The sequence below is a fragment of the Geotrypetes seraphini genome, chromosome 8 (genome assembly GCF_902459505.1).
Source record: "Geotrypetes seraphini chromosome 8, aGeoSer1.1, whole genome shotgun sequence".
Taxonomy (NCBI): Eukaryota; Metazoa; Chordata; class Amphibia; order Gymnophiona; family Dermophiidae; genus Geotrypetes; species Geotrypetes seraphini.
The window spans coordinates 96,064,068-96,086,917 of NC_047091.1; the positions used below are offsets into that span (position 1 = coordinate 96,064,068).

Genomic DNA, 22,850 nt, shown 5'->3' on the forward strand with positions numbered 1-22,850 from the left:
CATGCCACATCTCTCCCTCCATCACTATGTCTAACATTCCTCCTTCTTGCATCCCCTTTAATCTGTCCCTCTGGTCCCTCTCTACCATCATATAAAACATTTATCCCTCTCATCCCCCATGCTTCTCTACCTCACTCATCTCTCCATGTCCAATTTGTCTTTCTTCCTTTCCCCATGTGCACTATATTTCTCAATCACACTCATGCTCAACAATTCTCCCTTTCTATTCCCTGCCCCATGTCTCAAGATAGTGACCCATTCCTCTCTCCATTCTGTGTCCCATGTTCATGCCCCCTTTCTTTCTGTGTCGAGTTTATGCCCCCTCCCCCTCATTGCCTCCCAAAATTAAGTTGTACATCTGGGGATCCCTGCCTGCCCCGCCCACCCCCACCCCCCAAAGTCAACCCATACATAGAAGCTGCAGGGGCTCCCTGCATGCCCCCCTCCCCTGAAGTTGACCTGTCCACAAAAGCTGCCGGGGATCCCTGCCTGCCTGCCAGCCACACATCCCCCACCTCCGAAGCCATCCCTGTTACTCTGTCGGAGCCGGACTCGCTCCATCCTCCCCTAGCAGCTATTCACACGAATGCAGCCATTCACATGCTGCACGTGGCTGGTCCAAAATCCTTCCCTCTGACATCAATTCTGACGTCGGAGAGAAGGTTGCAGGTCAGCTACACACATGAGTCGCTGCCTATGTCTCTGCATAGTGTGCTGCTGGGGGACGAGGGAGACAGTCCAGCTCCAACGAAGTAACAGGGTTGGATTCGAGGGTGGGGAGGTGGTGCGGCAGGCATTCATACAGGCAGGGAGGGATCCCCAAAAGAGGTTTCAGCAGTGGGCAGACGGACAGGGAGGGATCCCTGGAAGCGGCTTCAGCAATGCGCCGGCGGGCAAGGAGGGATCCCCAGAAGCAGCTGCAGCAGCAGGTGGGCAGGAAGGGATCCTTGGCAGTGGCGGCCAAGCCATGTACCCCCAAGGGTACGCATACCGCATGTTGAAAAACACTGCACTAGAATAACCTTAATTATCCACAAAAGATACAAATTAGGAGCAATACGAGGCACTGGGTAAGGAAGAATTAAAAAGCCAAGCAGTACTAAAATTGTCTTAGATAAATATAGAGTGAGGTTACAGCAGGGTTGAGAGCTTAGTCTGAAAAAGATATCTTCTGTCTTATTTCTATAGTGTGGAAGGCTTCTCCCATATGCAGCAATGTGGCCCATACAGAAGAGGGGTGCCTTTTTAAGTATCCATACTGTGCTTCTAGTAGCACAAGAGAAACAAACAGCAGCAGTAGTAGTGGTATTAGAGGTGACAGCTTTCCTCCTGATAATTCAAATCAACATCATTAAGTCCAGGGAGAGAAACTGTCTGACCAGGTCAGGCATAACTGGGGAAGTCACCTACCTGTCGCATTGTAAGGAGCTGCTGCTCTTGCTGCTCCATATTCCACTGACTTTGCTGGATGAGCTCCTCTAAAGACACTGTACCCTGTGTGGGTGTAACAGTTGTCACTGGAGGCAAAGCCGATGAGAGATCTCTGTCCTGTGTCTGTTTGCAGAGTACTACCAAAAAAAAAAGGAGAAGAAATTAAGCTGCAACCAAAAGCAACAGAAAAGTACTTTAACTTCCTCTCTGGTTTCACTCCCGAACTCTGCCCTTAGCACTGGTACATCACTTTGGTGAAGTGTCCAAACCAATCAGCTAGAGGCAGAAAACCAGGATAGGGTCTTGTCACCAGAGCTATACCAAATAATGTATACAAACAATATACAAATAATGAAAATTATTATTTGGCTGAACACAAATACCGAATACAAATAATGGGCATTGGGCTTTAAAATAACAAATTAAAGAAGCAATGTCAAATCAGTTTGTATTTCAGTATGATTGGCACAAAAGAGCCCTGGATTATTCATATTTGAATTTAAATCAATGTGATGAGTACAAATCAAATTGAATAAATATTCGGTATTATCCTTCTTGGCACAGTAACCAGGGTTCAGTGGTAAGTTCTTTCTAGCCACTGTTTGCAATGAATTCCATCATAGCACACAGAAAGCCAAGATAATGAGAAGATGCATACACAAACACTTTGCTGGCATTCTTTGGAGAACTCAGAACCAAATAAAAACCATTTTAATGGTTTCATAATGAGAAAATTTGTTTTTGAGCCAAAGGGTCAATGTTAGTTCATGAATATATTCAATAAATTTAACACACATATATATAAAAACTTACCCCCTCCTTTATAATGCTGCACTAGTGTTTTTAGCACTAGCTGCCGCAGTAACAGCTTTGCCGCTCATAGAATTCCTCTGAGCATCCAAGCTGTTACCACTACAGCCGCCACTAAAAACACTAGCATAGCTTTGTAAAGAAGGGGGATAAAAACTTATATCCTACTTTTACTTATTTTGGTTTTATTTCAGTATCCAATCCATGTGCTCTCCTTGCAAGACCTGAACCACAACACTGATAACTGTTCTTTGATTTTATACTTAATTTTAATCTGTCTAGTTACAAGATTTGCTGCTTGATATTTATTCTCTAAACTTTAATTAATTACTTAAACTGTGCAAACACTATGGGCTCCTTTTACAAAGGTGCGTTAGGCCTTAACGTGAGGAATAGCGCGCGCTAGCTGCTACCGCCTCCTCTTGAGCAAGCGGTAGTTTTTCGGGTAGCGCATGCTAAAAACGCTAGCGCATCTTTGTAAAAGGAGCCCTATATCTGTATTATGATATACATAGAGTTAAAGAGATGCAAATAAACTTTACCAAGACCCTCTCCCCACCTCCTCAAAATCTACAATATAAAAGACCCTGTTAAGTAGAGGTTAGTCAATTATTCTAGGCCTAAAATGGGGTTCAATAACAACGTCGAGCACTAAACTGGCCCCAGTCACACATGTTAGAGCTGAAATATGACTACAGTAGACTCTCAGTTAACCAACACCCATGGGGTTTGGTAGATGCCGGATAAAAGTAGTTTCTGGTTGCGTGAGAGTTACTATTAAAAATAGGCCTTAACTAATACTATACCCATACTATGCCATACCATAAACTGTGCTGAAGAGAGGAGCACAAATGGCCTCTATGACAGGGAGCACAATCCAAATATAGGAGTCATGAGAAAAAGATGTCGAACATACAACTGGGAATGATCCAAAGCAAACTAAATTGACCAAGACCACGATGTTAGTTGTCCAGACTCCAAGAATATTAGTGGAAATTTACAAATATCCAAAAATAACCATAAGGCAAAATAATAATGGATATGATAGTATCTGTTATTAATGCTTCCGATTTTAATTATATCGCAAAGCTATCCAAGGAAAGACCTGAAACGCCCAAGTGTTTGAAGTGTTAAAAGCAAAAACACTTTAATGGGGCCATGATCATCATCATTAGTCAAAAAACCCTGGTTTTATTTTTTATTTTTTTCTTCCTGTTAATTAAATCTAAAAATTTATGTGCATTAGAAAGGCATTAACTTGGGTGATCACTAACAGGCATTTATCAATGTGATTTTTCCCAAAAATTCTTATCACTTTCAATAGAACCTTTTCACATGTGATTTCTGATGTCAGCCATTGAATAATTAAAATAGCACCTAACTTGCTCCCAGAAATATAGGCAAGGTTTTTCCTGACCTACATTTCTGGAGCCTACCTTGGTGTGAATCGCACCTCTGTAGGTGCTTTACAGTGTCTAACGCCACTTCCAATGTTAGCCACACCTACAGTGGTGTTAGTTGGCATAAAGTCCCTATAGAAGCATGACTATGGTTCCAATAGGCGCCTTGAAATTCAGTTTAAAATGTTGTTTAAACAGCATTTTTCACTGAGCTTAGGCTCCTACCAGTGCCTAAAAAAATGGTACCGCTTAAAGAATCTATGCCAAAGTTTCTCAGCAGGTATTCCAAAATGTTACATAAGGCTCTGCAGCCTTAAAGAATAAGGATAACTCAGTGTCCTGCCTTACAACTGATGCAGCAAAGGTACAAATACATCTGTAAAAACGCACTCTCTTATGCAGTTCTCTCAGAGCACAGGAAACACGTGCAATCATAAACCCTATTTTATATACATTGTGCAGATAATCTGAACTACAACTGCTCAGCAGACATATTGTTTCTGCTAGCATGAAAAGAGGCCTAGAAGCATCTACGAGCAAATGTCAAATTGGGAGATAGTGCTGGGAATCAATAACTAAAGTACAGATTCCTGCGTTATACAGTCATGTGAAAAAATTAGGACACCCCATGAAATATTCAGTTCTTTCTTAAAAAATGTTCACATATCAATGTCATATCTTTTATTTATTTATCTCTGGAAAAGAAAGTGATGTAATTGCAGGTAAACAACAAAAACGTTCTTTGATTTACTCATGAAACAAAAGATATCCACAAAAATGTGTATTCTAACTGAGGAATAAATTAGGACACCCATATCCTCCCACTTAAAGTGGCTCAAATCACACAGAGGTGTATCGTATCAGGTGCACATGATTGGAACATCGTTACTCGGCATTTTCAAAGAGGTTTGCCCTATTTAAACCTCAGACATTTAGTTTGGTGTGCTCATGACTGCTGTGGTGAGAGTGAACACCAAGGAGAGATCAAAAGAACTGTCTGAAGCCTTCAGAAAGAAGATTGTAGCAGCTTATAAGTCTAGTAAGGGATTTAAAAAAATCTCAAAAGAATTTGACATTAGCCATTCCACCGTCCGGAAAATAGTGTACAAGTGGAGGCCTTTCCAAACAACTGCCAACATGCCCAGGTCTGGCCATCCAAGCAAGTTGACCCCCACAACAGACCGAAAGATGCTAAAAGAAGTCTCCAAAAACCCTAAAATGTCATCACGGGACCTACAGCAGGCTCTTGCTACTGTTGATGTGAAAGTGCATGCCTCTACAATCAGAAAGAGACTGCACAAATTTAACTTGCACGGGAGGTGTGCTTTTGTTTCATGAGTAAATCAAGGAACATTTTTGTTGTTTACCTGCAATTACATCACTTTCTTTTCCAGAGATAAATAAAAAAAAAATATCTGACATCGATATGTGAACATTTCTAAAGAAAGAACTGAATATTTCATGGGGTGTCCTAATTTTTTCATATGACTGTATGTAACAGAAGGAAAAATTATATTCTTACCTGTTAATTTTCTTTCCCTTAGACGCAGCAGATGAATCCAGAGACAATGGGATAGCCCACATCTACCAGCAGGCGGAGATAGAGAAACTGATTAACAGGTGGTCCTATTGGCTGGCACTCCTCCTGTTTATCCAGTATAGCTCCTTGCCCAAGCATCCGTAACCATCAATAGGCATAGCATGTAAAAAACTTATTTCCCATAATAAATCTCAAAATGAAATAATACAGAAAACAATCCACCCAAATAACAAACTGCGAAAGTTGCAAAAGAGAAAACCAAGAGTCAATAACTAGAAAGTGTGGGGCTCTGGATTCATCTGCTGCGTCTAAGGGAAAGAAAATTAACAGGTAAGAACATAATTTTTCCTTCCCTAGCAACAGCAGCAGATGAATCCAGAGACCAATGGGATGTAGCAAAGCAATCCACAATCTGGGTGGGAAGCAAACGCCGCCTCTGCAACAACCGAAGCACAAAACACCCCTACCGCATGCGCCCCCACATCCAAGCAGAAATGCGGAGAGAAAGCACTCCCGGAAGACCAAGTAGCCGCGAGACAAATCTCCTCCAAGGAAAAAACCTCTGGGCCGAGCCCAAGAAGTAGCCATCGCTCCAGCGGAATGGTCATGAAGTTCTTTCGCCAACCGCTTCCCTGCCAGCAAGCAAGCATAAAGAATGTTCTCCTGGACCCATCGAGCGATGGAGGCTTCGGACGCTGCCATACATTTGAGGCGTCCCTTAAAGAATACAAAATGGAGATATAGACAACTAAAAGTCATTAGAAACCAAGCTCGCGGACAACGCTACGTACGTACCAAAAAATGCAGTGAATAAAAGCACTGCTCCCAAGTTCTCCTCCCAGGAAGAAGGAAGGAAAAGTGGGCATGACATAAAAGAAAGGATGACACCCCCCCTAGAAGGAAATAGTGGTACTATCCAAACTGATACCCCATATTTCGGAAATCAGAAATAGGAATCCCCGCTGAACAAGGCCTGCAACATAGAAAACTGCAGAGCTGAAGCCATGGCCACAAGAAACCCCATGTTCAACGGCACAGCCCTTCAGAGTCCCAAAAGACAAGGATGAAATGAAGCCTTCGGTAAACTGAGAAGAAGTACGTGAAGATTGTACTCCAAACCAGGCTTCCTAAGAGGTGCATGAAGATACCGCACTCTGTGTAGGAACTGAACTACATGAAGCTGAGAAGTAAGTGAAGAGCAATATATCTAGCCCTTGTAACAAGCCAAGAATGGCACTAGAAGCCGAAGGGAATTGAACGCTAAGCCCTCGGCAATACACTCGTGCCCAAAAAGGAACTCTGGAGTGGTTCAAACCCTAAGAAGCACCCAAGAAAGGAAAAAACCTCCAAAAGGAAGCAGAAGCCACAGGAGAAGATGTCCGTAGCACCTGGGTAAAAGAAGAAACAACCTGCTTCGCATAACCCTTACATGTCAGCCAAGACCTGTCCAAAAAGCTAGGTCATAATACTAAAGTAGTACAAATATCCATGTAGATCGGACCCTAGGCGAGCAAAGTTGGAGATACCAGGAAATGTCTTAGTCCGGCTGTCGAAAGACTCATCAAATCCGCATAGTAAGGATGGCCCGCCAATCCAGAGATTCTACCAATACAGTGTAATGTAATGTAATGTAATGTAATTTATTTCTTATATACCGCTACATCCGTTAGGTTCTAAGCGGTTTACAGAAAATATACATTAAGATTAGAAATAAGAAAGGTACTTGAAAAATTCCCTTACTGCCCGGAAAGCGAGCTCGAGATGGCAAATCCAAGCCATCATCAGCCAGCGGAAAACACTGAAAAAGAGAAGGCAGAGGCGAGAAAGGAGCCATGCAGCTACCCCCTCTAACTCCCACTCCCTGGGCCCGCCGAAGAAGCTAGGAAGCTTAGAATTGAGAGACGAGGCCATGAGGTCTAGTTCCAGGAGATCTCACGTCCATAAAAAGAGCTAGAATGCCAGAGCCACAAATCTCAACATCCAAGATGCAGAAGATTACACTATTACTAACATGCACACTTGCCCGAGCGCACACAGCGCTGTACACTTTAACATACAAGAAATGGGCCATGCTCAGATTCCGCAGAGAGAAAGTCTATCCAAACTCACATCCTGATCCAAAAAAGGATCTGCCAACAGAAGATGAAGATGAGAGTACACCCACTGAAGCAGAACAACTTCACCTGCCAACTGAGCACAACACCTACTACCCAAGCTGTAGAGAAATACCCCCATCCTAATACTGACCAAAAGGACCCTCAGTGGCATTCCGGAAGAATGATCTGAAGCTCCAGAAAGATAGCCTGACCCTGCTCAAGAGTAGAAGAATGAACAAGTACTGAGTTGCCTCTGAAGACCAGACTCCTGGAGCTGAGGATGGAAGCCATCGAGCTCCCAAACCCGACAGCCCGGAATGGTCGGTGGTCATGAGCTAGTCCAGCAAAGACTGAGGCATGCCTTGAAAAGAGACATCTCGCTGAGCCACCAAATCATACAGAGCGATGCAGGAGGAGCATACCAAATAATTGGAGCCCTGAGATACCGGGAACCACTGGAACCAAAGCAACTGCTGTAGCGTTAGAAGGGGAAAGCAAGCCGAAGTTCCCAGTGGAGTCAGCAATATGGATCCTAGAACCTGTACAGAATCCCATACTCTTCAACATGGTAAGCGAAGAAGAATGCCAATCTGAGACCGAGACCCCATGCCCAAGTCTCCGGAAAGAAACACATGTCTCTCTTATATGACTAAAAGCATCATCCCGATATACCTATAAATAGTACAGGAGAAAAGAGAGCTGCAAATTCGAAGATGCACGTGTAAAGAACTGAGGAAAAGAAACCACCCTTTTCTTGTCAGTCAAATGGCCCGACTGGAAGTAGTCCGAATCAAGCAGGCAGTCAAGAAGAAATTAGATGAATCGCCTGGTAGCGCCAAAACGGTACCACCGCCCACATCATCTAAAACGTTTGTGAATCCTTGGGTAGGCGAAATGGCATGTGCCAAAACCGAAAGCGCCGCTCCAAGAGAGGCAGGCAAACCTAGTGCCGATTCGGAGTCCATAGAGAAAATGTAAATATACTCCCAGGTTGTCAGCAGAAATGTGTAACCCTGAGAAACTAATGCAGCAGAATGGGATCCAGCCTGCCCAATGCCCCCGTCTTGGCCACCATGCAGTAAGTGGTTCCCTAAGAACTACAATAACCGTCCTGAGGACCAGTAACACTTCAAAGAGAAACACAAAACAGAGAGACTCCATGAACGAACTGGAAACCTGAGGAGGATGCAAAGGTGCAAGCATCCTGAAAAATGTTCATAGCCCCCTGACCTGATTTTTTTTTTTTTCTCCAGTATAACGACTACTCCCTCATGAGAAAGCCTGACGAGGCCTTGGAAGAAGTTAAGATCCCCTCAGAATGAAGTGCAAAAGGTCAGTAAACAGCAGGATGAGCACTGTAGGAACTGGAAGAAGAAAGAAATTCTCCTAGGAAAAAAATCAAGGTTCGTAATGTAACCCATGAAAACAGTACTAACTCCATGCAACGTGAGCGAAATACGTATGGCCTTTAAAGGGAAAACGTACTAGATGCAATCAAGAGGCTGTATCTACCGCCCTTTGGAAAACAACAGCAACTTAACAGGTAACAGACAAAAGCGTCGTGACCTGCCCATATGACAGCTCCCTGTCCATGAGAAAGCTGAAAGAGCTGACAGCGGAAGAAATTACCCCCACAAAGTGCAGCAGCGGTCATAAAACGTGCTGGAGGACAATCACAATTTCAGCAAAGAAGAAAGGAACACTCCTGAAACCCAACTATACTCGCAATGTAGTAATGACCAAGACGGAAGACTGAAAAAACAATAGGAAACTGCGGCAGCCTGCAGTAACTTAAACTGCATGCAAGGTGCTCCAAAAACCAACCACCCCCAAAGGGCAACCTTGTTTGGGTGTCTTTTTTTTATTTTTTTTTAATTCTTTTTCACAGTAACCAAGGCGGCTCAAGCCCCTAGAACCGCACCATAGGGACATAAAGCAGTTCCGCAGCACTACCAGACACACGCAGCACTGCCCATAGGCAGAAAAATCAGGGAAACCGGCACACACACACACACACACACACAGTCCCACTAGTCAGGGACCTCTAGAGAGAGAAAGAACCACCCGAATGAAACGTGGGCACTCCCTGGCCTCCCCCCCCCCCCCCCCCCCCCCACTTCGCTGTGCTGCCTGCCAATCCATTCCGGAGAACTGAGTACATGTGGCCAATCCAGGGCAGAATCACATGTGAAAGTGCCTGGAGACAGAACAAAGCAGGCCCAAGATCAAAAGGCCGCCGCTCTGCAAGAGAAGCTGGGGGAACACACATACACACCAAACTTGACCACTGCAACAACGAACAAAGCTGTGGCAACGGCACCGACTCAGATGACCCCGTAAAGGGATAAGCCGCGGCACGCTCTGAGACAGCCAACTACACAACACAACCCTCTGAACGCTGCGGTGAAGGAGACTCAAGCGCGTGACAGTTTCGCGCCAAAATATGCCGGCACCAAAAACAGCACTGCAGAAAACAGTCCCGGAGGCCCGTGCTGACATAGCAACACACAGCCGAGGCTCACCGTGAATAAAATACACCCCGGGGGAGGAAACATATGAAAGGCGGTTGGGTCTCAACAGCGTTGGAGAACCCCCACGGGCCACATGCGCTCTGCAAAGCCCCGGCTTCCGGACAGTCTCAGAAGAACACATCGGGAGCCATCCTCACCACCCCGAGAGCCGCGCAAACATGCAGCGCCCCAAGGCAACACCGGGAGCCGTCCAAGTACGCGGCACCCCCCCGGCCGCTATACTGCTGAGCAGAGTGAGCCCCAGAAACCGACCAACGCAGCAGAACCAGCGCCAGGGAAGGAAAGGAAAGGAAGCTCGCACCCCAAATGCGCGGGAAAGCACTGGCTCCCTCAATTGAGAGTAGCCCTTCACAGATGCAACCCCGAGAAAGCCAATTCCACCGCACCAAAAAGAAAAACTCAGCGCTTAACAAAATAAGCGTCCTGCAGTTCAAACACCAGAAGAAGTAAACACATACTCACAACCTTGTGATTAGTGTCAGCAGAAGCCCAAATGCCATTGCCGAACATGTGCAGGGCAGAAAACTAACTGCAATGTCCCCCTTTTTTAATAAGGGAAAGAAGAAAAAAGGGGGAACTGAGGCAGGGACCTGGGGGGGCCCAGATGTAACCCCTAAAGCCGGCACCGTTCAGCCGGACACCCCTGTCTCACTGAAGAGAAAATCTCAACAGGAGAAACAGAACCAAAATCTCACTGAAGAGAAAACCTCAACAGGAGAAACAGAACCAAAATCTCACGGAAGAGAAAACCTCAACAGGAGAAAATAAGATGCCAGTCACAGCTAGAATCCAGGAGCTAGTTGAATAGCGACCTTCCCCTGCTGGGAGATAGAGCATACTGGATAAACAGGAGGAGTGCCAGCCAATAGGACCACCTGTTAATCAGTTTCTCTATCTCCACCTGCTGGTAGATGTGGGCTATCCCATTGGTCTCTGGATTCATCTGCTGCTGTTGCTAGGGAAAGATTATTACTGATTGCAATTTGAAAAGACTGGAGAGAGAGAAAAGATTTGAATCAGGAATGGACATTGTCTGCGATGTCCATTACAGCTGATAATCAAAAGGTAATAGAAGTAATCAAAAGGTAATAGAAGTAAAACAAAAATAAAGGACTAACAATAGATTTTTGATAAGTTTTCAAAGGCAGAGACATTCAGGTCCATTATATCACAAAAGTGGTAAAGATACTGTACCTAAATCTGTCTGGCTAGTAATTCATGGGCCTATCTTCCAGATACCAAAACTGAATTGTGCACTGCAGATTATAAACACATTTCAGGACATGTTTTTTCATTAAACCAGTTAGTTTCATGGAATGTTCTAGTAATTCCTGTAATTGTCTGTTATTTAAGTAAATAAATCCAAATAAATAAATATCTGATAAAATAAATAATCCTTTCCTATAAACTTGTTCCCTTCTAAATTTTCATTTCTAAGCTGAAGACATCCTATTTGGCCTTTCTTAATAAGCAAGCAATTCCATCCCTTATTTTATTTTAGCTGCTATACTCAATGTTTTCCAGTTTTTTGTGAGATATGACAACCAGAACTATAGTAGAATGTGTACTCTGCTGATTATGGACATAAACATTTGCTTACACCACATCACAACATATTATAAAAGACTGAAGAATTAGTTGCAAGGAGGAGGGGTTCAAAACCAGACTGTAGACATCAAAAGACCAACAGATATATAGCATTGTTCAAAGAATACAAATGGAAGAAAAAGGCAACTGCTGTTCCAGAAGAAAGGATGCTTATGAATAAGATCAACCACACATGTGATAGGAACAAATCAGGGAAAACCATCTTCAAGACTTCAATAATTAACGCAACCTTATGCCCAAGAAAGGGAAAAGGATTGGGAATTGTATACCACCTTATTGCAGTTATACAACCACAGTCAAAGCGGCTTACATACAATGTACAGGTACTTATTTTGTACCTGGAGCAATGGAGAATTAAGTGATTTGTCAAGGGTCACAAGGACCAGCCCTAGGATTTGATCACAAAACCTCTGGGTGCAGAGGCAGCACTAGAATTTGGATGTTCTATAACCTTCTTTGTAAGTCAGGAAACAGAAAGCATTTTCAATTCTAACCAGAAGTATCCAATCCTCTCTGTCCTTCCCTGCATCTTTTCCAATTGGGGTGACTAGAACTACACATTGTATTAAAGAGAAGAACATACTATGGATATATGTAGAGAATGACAATTCTACTTGTAAATCCTCTTAAATCCTTACTTCTTTGTCTATGACTTCTGCTGTATATTAGTACAACATTCAATGTTTTCAGCAAATTTCCCTTATTAACGCCAATATATATTTTCCCAAGTGGTAATGGACAAAGCAGAGCCAATCACTGTGAAGTTTGAATTTTTCTTTTCTACAAATGGCCTTTTGGATTACTCAACTTTGCAACTCAAGCAGAGGAACAGTTGGTATAGTTGGCCTCACAATCTAACTCCCACTCACTGCTGTCAGATACCTATACCCATTGTATCATTTCCTCTACCTTAATCTCCCCAACCCTGTAATGTCCTGTCTAAATTCGATTGCAAGTTCTTCTGAGCTGGGACTGTCTATTATATGTTAATATGTACAGCGCTGCATACGCTTTTTGAGCGCTATAGAAATAATAAACAGTAATAGTAGTACAGTAGTAAGTTTAACCTGAGGCAATGGAGAGAAAAGTGACTTGCCCAAGGTTATAACAGGGTCAGTGGAAGAAGCTGAATTTAAACCAAAGGCTTCCTTGATTTTCAGTCTGCTGCATTAACTACAAAGGCCACTCCTTCACTCTGACTGCACTATTTGCCTCTTGGATGTTGGAGCACAGGACATATGTTCTCTCTCTCTGTACCTGTGGGAAAAATCCTTCTTAAAATCCTATTAGCTAGTACTATCTTTTGCCTTACAGATAACATTACTTGCCCCAGATTAAAAGTATAGCCATACCTTCTCAGAGCACAGCACAAAGGAATGAATTAAAAAAATTTGTAATCAGAACTAGTTGATGCCTGCTGAACATTTCTCTTTAAAAAAAAAATGTCTTGAGTACTGTTGTCAAGGGTCACAACTGAATATGCTATACTTTGCTAAAGTTCACTCTCCTGAACAGAAAAGGATATCCACAAAATGTCAATGCACTAACAAGCCACAGTATGTGCTGGGAACATCCTGCAAAAGACAATCAACATGTCCAAAACACTGCCAGGAAGGCAAGGACAGAGTGAGAGAAGATGAAGGGAATCAAGACTAGCTCGGGATATGATGAGAAAACTACAGAACAACCAGTCAAAAGTGCTATTAATTAACATAATTCTCAATCCTAGATAAAAAAAAATAAGTTGCTTGAAATACATAGCAACATGTCAGGACTGTTCCAGCAAGTCTTCATCATTGCCAGCAATCTCTCTTATTTCTGATAATAAGCATATTATATTAAGACTTACTCTGCTGTTGCTCCAGGGCTAGCTTGTATTTATAATAGTTATAAAAATCTCCTCCAAAGAGGAATGAAAATTTGGGGTTTTCCTTTTGCTTTTCCATGGTCATCTTCTCAAACTCGGGCCCATTCCGGGCCACAAACTGTGCGAGTTTATCGATGACATTCCGCAACTCCTGGTCTGTGCAGAGGAAAAAAATATTCATAAGTCCAGTGTTCAAGCAAACTTATATCAGTCTTTGAGTGTCAAAAGTGTTTTTGTATTTTAATTGAAAACAATCTTACATATCAATATATATTTAGAATTATTTAAAAAGTAAAGAAAGGCCAACGTTATATGGCCTACACCAAACTATATCTACATCAACAATTTATAATGAACTCTGGCATTCATTCCACTTCAGACAGCCAATTTAAGTGTTAGTTTATTCCAACAAACGCTGCATGTTTCCCCAAAGCGCGGGGTAGTAAATTTTAATAAACTTGGAAACTTGTATACCATGAAAATATACTTAATGTTCTACATCTGACAATTGAAAACAATGCATATATGGGGAAAAAAAATCCAGTTCACTAATACGCAAGTAATAATTATACAATAATAGCATGGTGATCATCTTCACTTTTTACAAATGAATTACATTTAGGTACCTTTGACGTCAAAGCTAAAAATTCTGAGCGCATCTGGACTAGCTTGCCATATACCTTAAGACTAGTTCCGCATACATTTAATTTGTCTTCATGCAGCTACTCATTTATCCCCAATACATTTATCCTACCAATCTTCTCTTTCTATATATCTCAACTGTACCTTCCCCCATGACTCCTATTAAGATGTTTCATTATATAAAACTGACATTATGAGCATCATATCCCAGTTACCTGAATATTCTTATGTATGCCTATTACGGTATAACAAACAAAACTCCTTAAAATATACATATACAGAGAACACCAACAATACTATGAAACATTTTTTGAAGAGAGAAAATTTCAGTAACTACTAAGCAGTTCCCACTTCTCAAAACACACTATGATACAGAGTAAAAAGCTCTGGACAGTGGTTACAACAGTTCCATCATTATTTACTTTAAAATTTCTATTCCACTTAAAACATAAGCAGATTACATTAAAAGCACATACATAAGCTCTTAGATATAACATTGAAAGCAACATGTCAGCCATCACATCTATCTTCTATCAGAATATCTAATTACATATATCTTACCTAGAAAAGTATTCCACATTAATTAAATGGCTTATACAAATGAGTTTTCAATTCCTTCCTTGTATATCACAAACATACAAAATAGTGCACAAACAAATTGTTTTCAGTGTCTCCGATTATAATGCCCACAGTGAAATAAGACCCATCTGAATATTGCACATATTAGAAATCTTCAAGTCAAATTATATTTTCATCAAACCCCAGTAGATGTTGCTTCCATGATGCAACCTAGACCAGTGGTTCCCAACCCTGTCCTGGAGGACCACCAGAACAATCGGGTTTTCAGGCTTGCCCTAATGAATATGCATGAGAGATTTGCATATAATGGAAGTGACAGGCATGCATATTCATTAGAGTTATCCTTAAAACCCAATTGGCCTGGTGGTCCTCCAGGACATGGTTGAGAACCACTGACCTAGATCATGATGGATCCCTCCAGGACCTATGGACCTACATATTTAAAGATTTTGTTTTAAGAGATCTACATTAATTGGGACAACATACTAAACAATTTGGAGTTTCCAGTCTTACAAAAAGACAACAAGAATCTTTGAATCAATTAAGTAGTTTGACACATGTGGTAATTCATCCAGCAGGGATAGTTATTGTGTTAAGGCAGAAACAACAGTATTTAGATGAACGTAATAGTCATCTACTGGATTTTTAATTTTACTCTTTTCTACATGAGGATCCTACAGCTGTTAATTCAACTTATTGATTTGGTTGTTAGTAGAGGATATCAGAAGGGATATGTTACCAAAAGAGAGAGCAGATTTCTTATTCAGAAATGTCCAAATATTCTAATATTTTATTTGATTCCTAAGATTCATACATCTTTGCCTTCAATATATGAATTCAAGGGCTATGGACAGGCAAATTTGTTTTTTGAACCATTCTGTGTTGGCACATAACGCTGCTTAAGTTATTCAAAGACATTAGCAAGGTTTACAGCTCCAGACAGTATTTCAAGCAGGACCTGTATATAGCCTTTACACAAGGCAGAAACATACAGGATACAGTTGTCAAGACTCAGCTTATGGAAATGTGAACCTTGTGGTCATTACGATTTTTGTGATACCACTTTTACTGCCACTGAATGGGTTCATCCGATTACTCATAAGAACTAATCTTTTACACCAGTATATTACTGTGTTTCCCCGAAAATAAGACCTATCTCGAAAATAAGCTCTAGCATGATTTTTAAAGATGCTCCTACTATAAGCCCTAGTTAAGATCGACCACAGACGTCTCCCCTTAATGTTCCCAACAATCCCAGACTCCATCCCTGACACTAGTGCTGCCCGATTTGCCAAAAAAAATCTGACTCATCAATTCAGCAACCCCCACCTTAGTGAAACCTGACATACCTCTGCTCCGAGGCCTCCTAAAGTAGCAGTGGCGGCAGTGCTCTCAACAGGCTGTTTCGTGGCCTTCCCCACCGGGTCCTTCCCTCTGCCGCATCACTGATTATATCATCAGTGATGCAGCAGAGGAGAGGCCACGGCTGGGAAGGCCACAAAGCAGCACGTTCAGAGCATTGCCGCTGCTTCTGTTTTTGGAGGCCTCGGAGATACGGTATTGTCAGTTTCACAGTGGGAAGGTAGGTGGGGTTCTGCTGTACAGGGAGATGGGAAGGAGGGGTAGGAAGATGCTGTACATGGGGGGAGAGAGAAAGGAAAGAGGAAGAATTGGGGTGGAGGAGAGAAAAATGGAAAGATGATTGTTGTACATAAAAAAAATAAGGCATCTCCCCAAAATAAGTCCTAATGCATTTTTTGAAGCAAAAATTTACATAAGACCCGGTCTTATTTTGGGGGAAACACGGTACATTTCAATGTAAGGGTGTTATATACATCATCATTTGCCCATGTCAAAAATTATATGTGGGATGAACTTCTAGAAAAATTAGGATCCATTTAATTGAATATCGGAGCATAGTTAATACCCAGACTAGGTTGGCTCCACTGGTGAGCCATTTTATACAACTGGGTCATAATTTTTCAGAAGTCCAGTGGCTCATCATTGAAGCAGTTCTTCCTTTGAATAGAGGTGGTGATTACATTTGGCATAAAGAGAACAATTCTGGATTTCCCAATTAGAGACTGTCAAACCTCAAGGTCTTAATTTAGTAAAGTGGAATAACATTATTTAAGAAAGAATTTTCAAAAAACAATGTTCTCAATATTGTCTTTAAAAGACAATTTAAGGAAACTCATTTTGAAATAATTTTGTTTACATTATTTGTGAAATTGCTATTGTTAGTTGAAATAAATTTTTCTACTTTATAGCAAGACTTTGTGTGCGAGTTGTCTATAACGTTTATTTTATTCTGATGATGTTGAGATTGTTGTTTGCTTGTTTGTTCTAGTGTACTATAAGGTTAGGAGTGAACAGCATTTGGTAATCCCTTGAAACATAGAATTTGTAGTAGCCAAATGATTTTTGAATATGAAAGAGGAGCGGTCTGCCCGAGTCAGGCAAAGTCCCTAAAGCAGAAGTGGAAAAAGAACAATTCAATGGACCCAAGTGGCCAGCTGTTTAATTCAACTTGGACCATGTTTGGCATTTTAAAGCTAAGAGAAGATTTAGGTACTTACTTCAATAATCTTCTTTCTAGTAGAAAGGCTGAGTCTTGACCCATGGGTTGTGCATCTTTACTCGCAAATTTTGGTGCAGAAGTTATCTACATTCTTGACTCCTCCTCATGTGCTCCAATTCTGACCTCCTCGGTTCATACCAAAGCTCAAGAGTTAACCGCTGAAAAAAAAAAAGTGAGAAGGAGTACAGGGAAACTCCCTACTTGACTGAAGTCAGATCTGTCCTTCAGAGATAACACATATAGTTAACATCATAACTGACAAACTGGGTGGCCCCCATAACAATGCACCTAACCATAGCGCCTATAGGCGCCAACTCTGCTGTGGTTAAGCCTACCTGAAAAATGCATAGCAGGGGCACTTTACCTGCATGTTGTCTCCTCCTGAAGAGACGCTTACCTGAATCTGCGATTACATCCAAAGGATTCAAGATTCTGAGGCCCCTGGTGTGGCAGTCGATGAAACATAGGAAAAGAGAGAGATGCTCCAATCAGAGGCAGAAAACAGGCGACTAGACAGCAATCTGACAAGGCGAGCCATCAAAACTTGTAGATTGAGGTAGGTACATAATCTTCCCTTCTAGTGCAAAAGGCATATGAGTTTTATCAGTGGGATGTACCAAAGCAGTCTCTGTAGCCTAGGGAAGGACATAGAAGCCTGCTGCCAAGACAGAGTATCCAAAAGCTGCATCTTCCCAAACTACCATGTCCACTCTATAGAACTTTGTAAAAGTATGCAGCATGGACCATGTAGCTACTCTACAGATCTCTTCAGTCGGCACTGCTCTTGCATCTGCACATGAAGTCATCACACTCCTCATAGAGTGAACCCGCAAAAAGAAGGGTGGCTGCTTAGCACACCCGATATATGCCTCCAAGGTCCACCTAAATATGGAAGCCTTAGACATCGGCTGTCCCTGAGAGCTGTGACTCGTGAGAACATAGAGATGACCTGAAACACGACCTGAGTTACCTCTAGGTAACGTAGAAAAATCCTGTATACATCCAGCCAGGAAAGAACCTTATCCCATTTTATTGAACCTGAGTCTTGGAAAGTAGATAACTACACCTCTTGATTCACATGGAAGGCAGAAACGACTTTTAGCAGAAAGGAAGGTACCATATGCAGGGAAACTCTCGCCTTGGTGAAATGGGGGAATGATTCCCTGCACAAAAGGGCTCGAAGCGCCAATATTCTCCTTGCCAAGGAGATAGCTACCAAACCACCATCTTTATTGTAAGATCCATAAGTGACACCTGCTCTATCAGCTTATAAGGAGCCTTGCACAAAGAGCTTAGAACCAAGGTTCCACCCAGGGAAAAACCGCCGAAGAGGCGGCCTCAGCCTCACTGCTCCCTTCAAGAATCTCGAGATGTTCAGGTGAAAAGCCAGAGAAACATTGCCCACAAGGTCCTTAAAGGAAGATAGACCTACCACCTGTACTTTAAAGGAGCTGACCACAAGGCCTTTCTCTAGCCTGCTCTGAAAGAAGACCAAGACTGTTAGAAGCAGAGCCTGAAAAGAATCCAGGCCCCTCCTTGACACATCAATCAATCTTGGAAGATCTTTCAAGCCTTTGCAGACTCAGAAATTGTCGCTGGCTTCTTGGACCAAAGAAAGGTAAATATCACTACTTCTGAGTAACTCTTGCACATTAAAATTGCAAACTCAAAAGCCATGCCGTAAATCCAAAGCATTACAGATCTCTCATGGTCACTAGTCCCTGAGAAAGAACCCCCAGATGCACTGGCAGTCTGAAACAATAATCCATCAGAAGGCTTATAAGGCCAATCCAGAGTGACTAAAATGACCAGTCCCAGATAATCGGCAATTCCTCTTATTACCCTGCTGATCATTGGCCATGAAGAAAGATGTATAACATTCCCGCTCATGGCCAGGGCTTAACTAGTGTGTCTACCCCAGCGCTTCCTGGCTCATATCTGAGGCTGAAGTAGTAAGGCAGACGATGCCGTAAGTTCGAGCACTGGAGAATTCCAGCACTCCACTATCCTGTCGAAAGTCTTCTGGAAGAGAGACCATTTTCCTGGGTCTAATGTCAGTCTGCAGAGAAAGTCGGTCTATACAATTTCCACTTCTGCTACGTGCGCTGAAGATAGTGCCTGCAGGTGAGCCTCAACCCAATAAAACAACAGAGAGGGCTTTCTCTGCAATGGAGCACTCTTGGTACCTTCATCTGCTGACATATGCCACTGTAGTGGAATTGTCAGAGAAGCCCCTAACTGCCTTCCTCTCTGCAGTCAGGGCCAGCAAACATAAAGCCAAATATATCGCTCTCAGTTCCAACCTGCTGATAGACCACTTCCGCTAGGAGGGAGACCAATTGCCCTTGGACCAGATGGCCATTGCAATGCCCGCCCATCCCAACCAAACACACTGGCATCTGTTATCAGTACTGTCATAAGACCATAAGAATAGCCTTACTGGATCAGACCAACGGTCCATCAAGCCCAGTATCTCACTTCATGGAGGCCAATTCAAGTCACAAGTACCTGGCAAAACCCCAAATAGTCTAAAACACACGGATCATAATTCAAGTTATCCAACCCACAAAAATATCATCGATCAAAAAAGAATAAAGGGGGTATGAAGGATAATTAATACAAAAAATTAATAGCTGAAATGCTCTAAAACAGTTTGAGCATCGGGTAGTTCACAACCCACCAACATTGGTCCTGGCTGGGAAGCCACTAAGATAAGTGTTGCTGTTTTCTCTTTTCTTTCTTTTTTTTGTCACATCATATCATATATTTTTGATAAATTCATGAAGTTATTTTAGTCAACAGATTTAATCATTGCACCCTTAGTTAAGTTAATTGATAGTTTCTATTTAAATTAATTTAAAGAAATATACAAATAAATAAATAAAATTCTTTTGAGGTAGGAAGGAGGTTTGAAGTAGATGATTACATCATATGCATTCAGGATGAAGACTTGAAATAACATCTAAGTTATAAGAGGTCTCTTTACTGAGAATTATGCATTCTTTATGATACTCCAGCCTCTTAAATTTAAATTAAATCATTTAATCTATTTATATTGGATAAAAGTGTGTGCTCAGAATAAGTTCTCATATGTGGATTATTAGTAATAATAGTTTTTATAAATAGGAAGTTAGGCACTAAATAAAAATTAAAATAATTTTTTGTATTAATTATCCTTCATATCCCCTTTTTTCTTTTTTAAAACCCCAAATAGTAGCAGCATTCCATGCCACTGATCCAGGGCAAGCAGTGGCTTCTCCCATGTCTGTCTCAACAGTAGTTATTGGACTTTTCCTCCAGGAACCTATCCAAGAGAATGCGTAACAGAACTCCCTTTGTCAAGGACTCCAGCTATAGCCACTACTGTAAACGCCTGTGCACTTCGAACATCCAGAGTAACTGCATCTGAAGTGAGAATCTTTCTGGGGTGACCAATGGGACAGGAGTGAGGTCAGGAGAGGCTACAAAGCAATGTTACTTACCGTAACAGTTGTTATCCAGGGACAGCAGGCAGCTATTCTCACTAGTGGGTGATGTCATCCGACAGAGCCCCGATACGGACATCTTGCAAGCATGTCTTGCTTGAAGAAACTCAGAAGTTTCGAGATGCCCGCACCGCGCATGCGTCAGTGCCTTCCCGCCCGATGCTACGGGCGTGTTTCCTCAGTTCAGGTAGCTAGCAGAGAAGCCAACCCAGGGGAGGTGGGTGGGACGTGAGAATAGCTGCCTGCTGTCCCTGGATAACAACTGTTACGGTAAGTAACATTGCTTTATCCCAGGACAAGCAGGCAGCCTTACAAATCTCCTCAATCGGTGTCGATCTGAGGAAGGATACAGAGGCCGCCATTGCTCTGACCCTATGGGCTGTGACCTTACAGGGAAGGGGTAATCCAGCCTGGGCATAGCAGAAAGAGATACAAGCCGCCATCCAATTGGAGATGGTGCGCTTCGATACAGGTCGTCCCAACTTGTTTGGATCAAAGGAGACGAAAAGTTGAGGAGCAGTTCTGTGTGGTTTGGTGCGATCCAAGTAGAAAGCCAAAGCGCGTTTACAGTCCAGAGTGTGCAGAGCTGATTCTCCAGGATGAGAATGAGGCTTTGGAAAAACACTGGAAGCACGATGGATTGGTTGAGATGAAATTCAAAGACCACCTTAGGTAGGAATTTCGGATGAGTGCGGAGGACCACCTTGTCATGATGGAAAACTGTGAAAGGTGGGTCCGCCACCAAGGCCTGAAGCTTACTGACCCTGCGAGCAGATGTGAGGGCCACCAGAAATGAAGAGAGTATCCCTCCCTGATGATAGCAAGGACCCAGAGGTCAGATGTTATGGCCTCCCAGCGATGATAAAAATGATGGAGGCGCCCTCCGATGGGAAAAACAGGGGGAGGCAGAACGAGGTTGGTTATGCCCTCGACGAGACAGTCAAAAAGGCTGCGTGGTCTTAGGGACAGCAGGCGACTGAGACTTAGGCTGACCCTTCTGGGGAGGCTGTCGCTTCGCCGGTTGCCTCGCAGGAGGAGTTTGTCTCGGCTGATAACGCCGCTGATAAATCAATGGTGGACGAGAAGGTCGAGACTGCTGAGGCTTGGGCTTTGGCCGAAGGATAGATTGGAAGGACTTTTCGTGGTCAGACAACTTCTTCGTGACGGTCTCGATGGATTCGTCAAAAAGATCCACCCCAGCACATGGGACGTTCGCCAGGCGGTCCTGAAGATTCGGGTCCATATCAATGGTCCGCAACCAGGCCAACCGGCGCATCGCCACCGAGCAAGCCGCTGCCCGGGCAGAGAGCTCAAACGCATCATAGGCAGATTGCATCAACTGAAGTCGGAGTTGGGACAACGAAGCAACCACTTCCTCAAACTCAAACCTGGCCTGGGACTCGATGTATGGAGTGAACTTTCGAAGCACAGGTAGAAAAAATTCCAAGTAGGTTGCAAAGTGGAAGTTGTAATTCAGGACTCTAGACGCCATCATCGAATTCTGATAGATGCGTCGCCCAAACTTATCCATGGTTCTGCCTTCGCGGCCCGGAGGTACGGAAGCGTAGACCTGGCCAGGATGAGACCGCTTGAGCGAGGATTCGACCAGGAGGGACTGGTGCGAAAGCTGAGGTCCCTCGAAGCCTTTATGATGTACCGTGCGGTACCGTGAGTCCAATTTGCCAGGGACTGCAGGGATAGAGTAAGGAGACTCGAAGCAGCGCATGAAGGTCTGGTCGAGGAGCTTATGCAGGGGGAGCCGCAAGGACTCTGCCGGAGGCCGAGGTAAGTGCATGGTATCGAGATACTCTTTGGAATATCGAGACCCCGCATCCAGAGTAATGTCCAAGTCATCCACCATCTGTCTGAGGAACGACGAAAAGGACAGCTGGTCCGCCGTCGCCGGTCCTCGAGACGGACTAGAAGAAGACGAAGCCTCAGGCTCCAAAGAGGCCTGTGAGCAACAGGACGAGTAGAAAACTTCGGGGTCCTCGAACTCCGGGCCCGGAGGAGGAGACCCAGTCGAAGCAGCATACCCCAACCGAGGCAATTTCTTCAGAGGCGAGACGGTTGAGTGTCAAGAGGAATGCTTCGAAGAGTGCCTGGACCGATGCCCCTCTCGATGCCTGGAAGGGGATCGAGTCCTTCTGTGCGAGACTGGATCAGACGCTTCCAAGGAGCAGATCGGACTCGATGCGGTCGATCGCAAAGGTGGGAGAGTCGGTGCTTCTCTGGACGTCGCCCAGGCTTGATAGGGAGTTCGGAAGAACTCGTCCTGCT

General features: G+C 43.2%; 1 protein-coding gene across 7 annotated transcripts in view; it reads right to left on the reverse strand.

Annotated features, from left to right (window-relative positions):
* The window catches only part of CHERP (calcium homeostasis endoplasmic reticulum protein), a 155,827-nt gene that overhangs the window by 121,536 nt on the left and 11,441 nt on the right, over positions 1–22,850 (reverse strand). For 3 of the 7 annotated variants that reach the window (XM_033955331.1, XM_033955330.1, XM_033955325.1), the window contains exons 2-3: positions 13,266–13,439; positions 1,411–1,568 (exon numbers count right to left, since the gene is read on the reverse strand). In XM_033955331.1, the coding sequence (XP_033811222.1) occupies positions 1,411–1,568; positions 13,266–13,439 (332 nt within the window). Of the gene's footprint in view, positions 1–1,410; positions 1,569–13,265; positions 13,440–17,083; positions 17,244–17,482; positions 17,527–22,850 lie in introns of all 7 variants that reach the window. The other 4 variants (XM_033955326.1, XM_033955327.1, XM_033955332.1 and 1 more) reach the window with 4 other exon arrangements.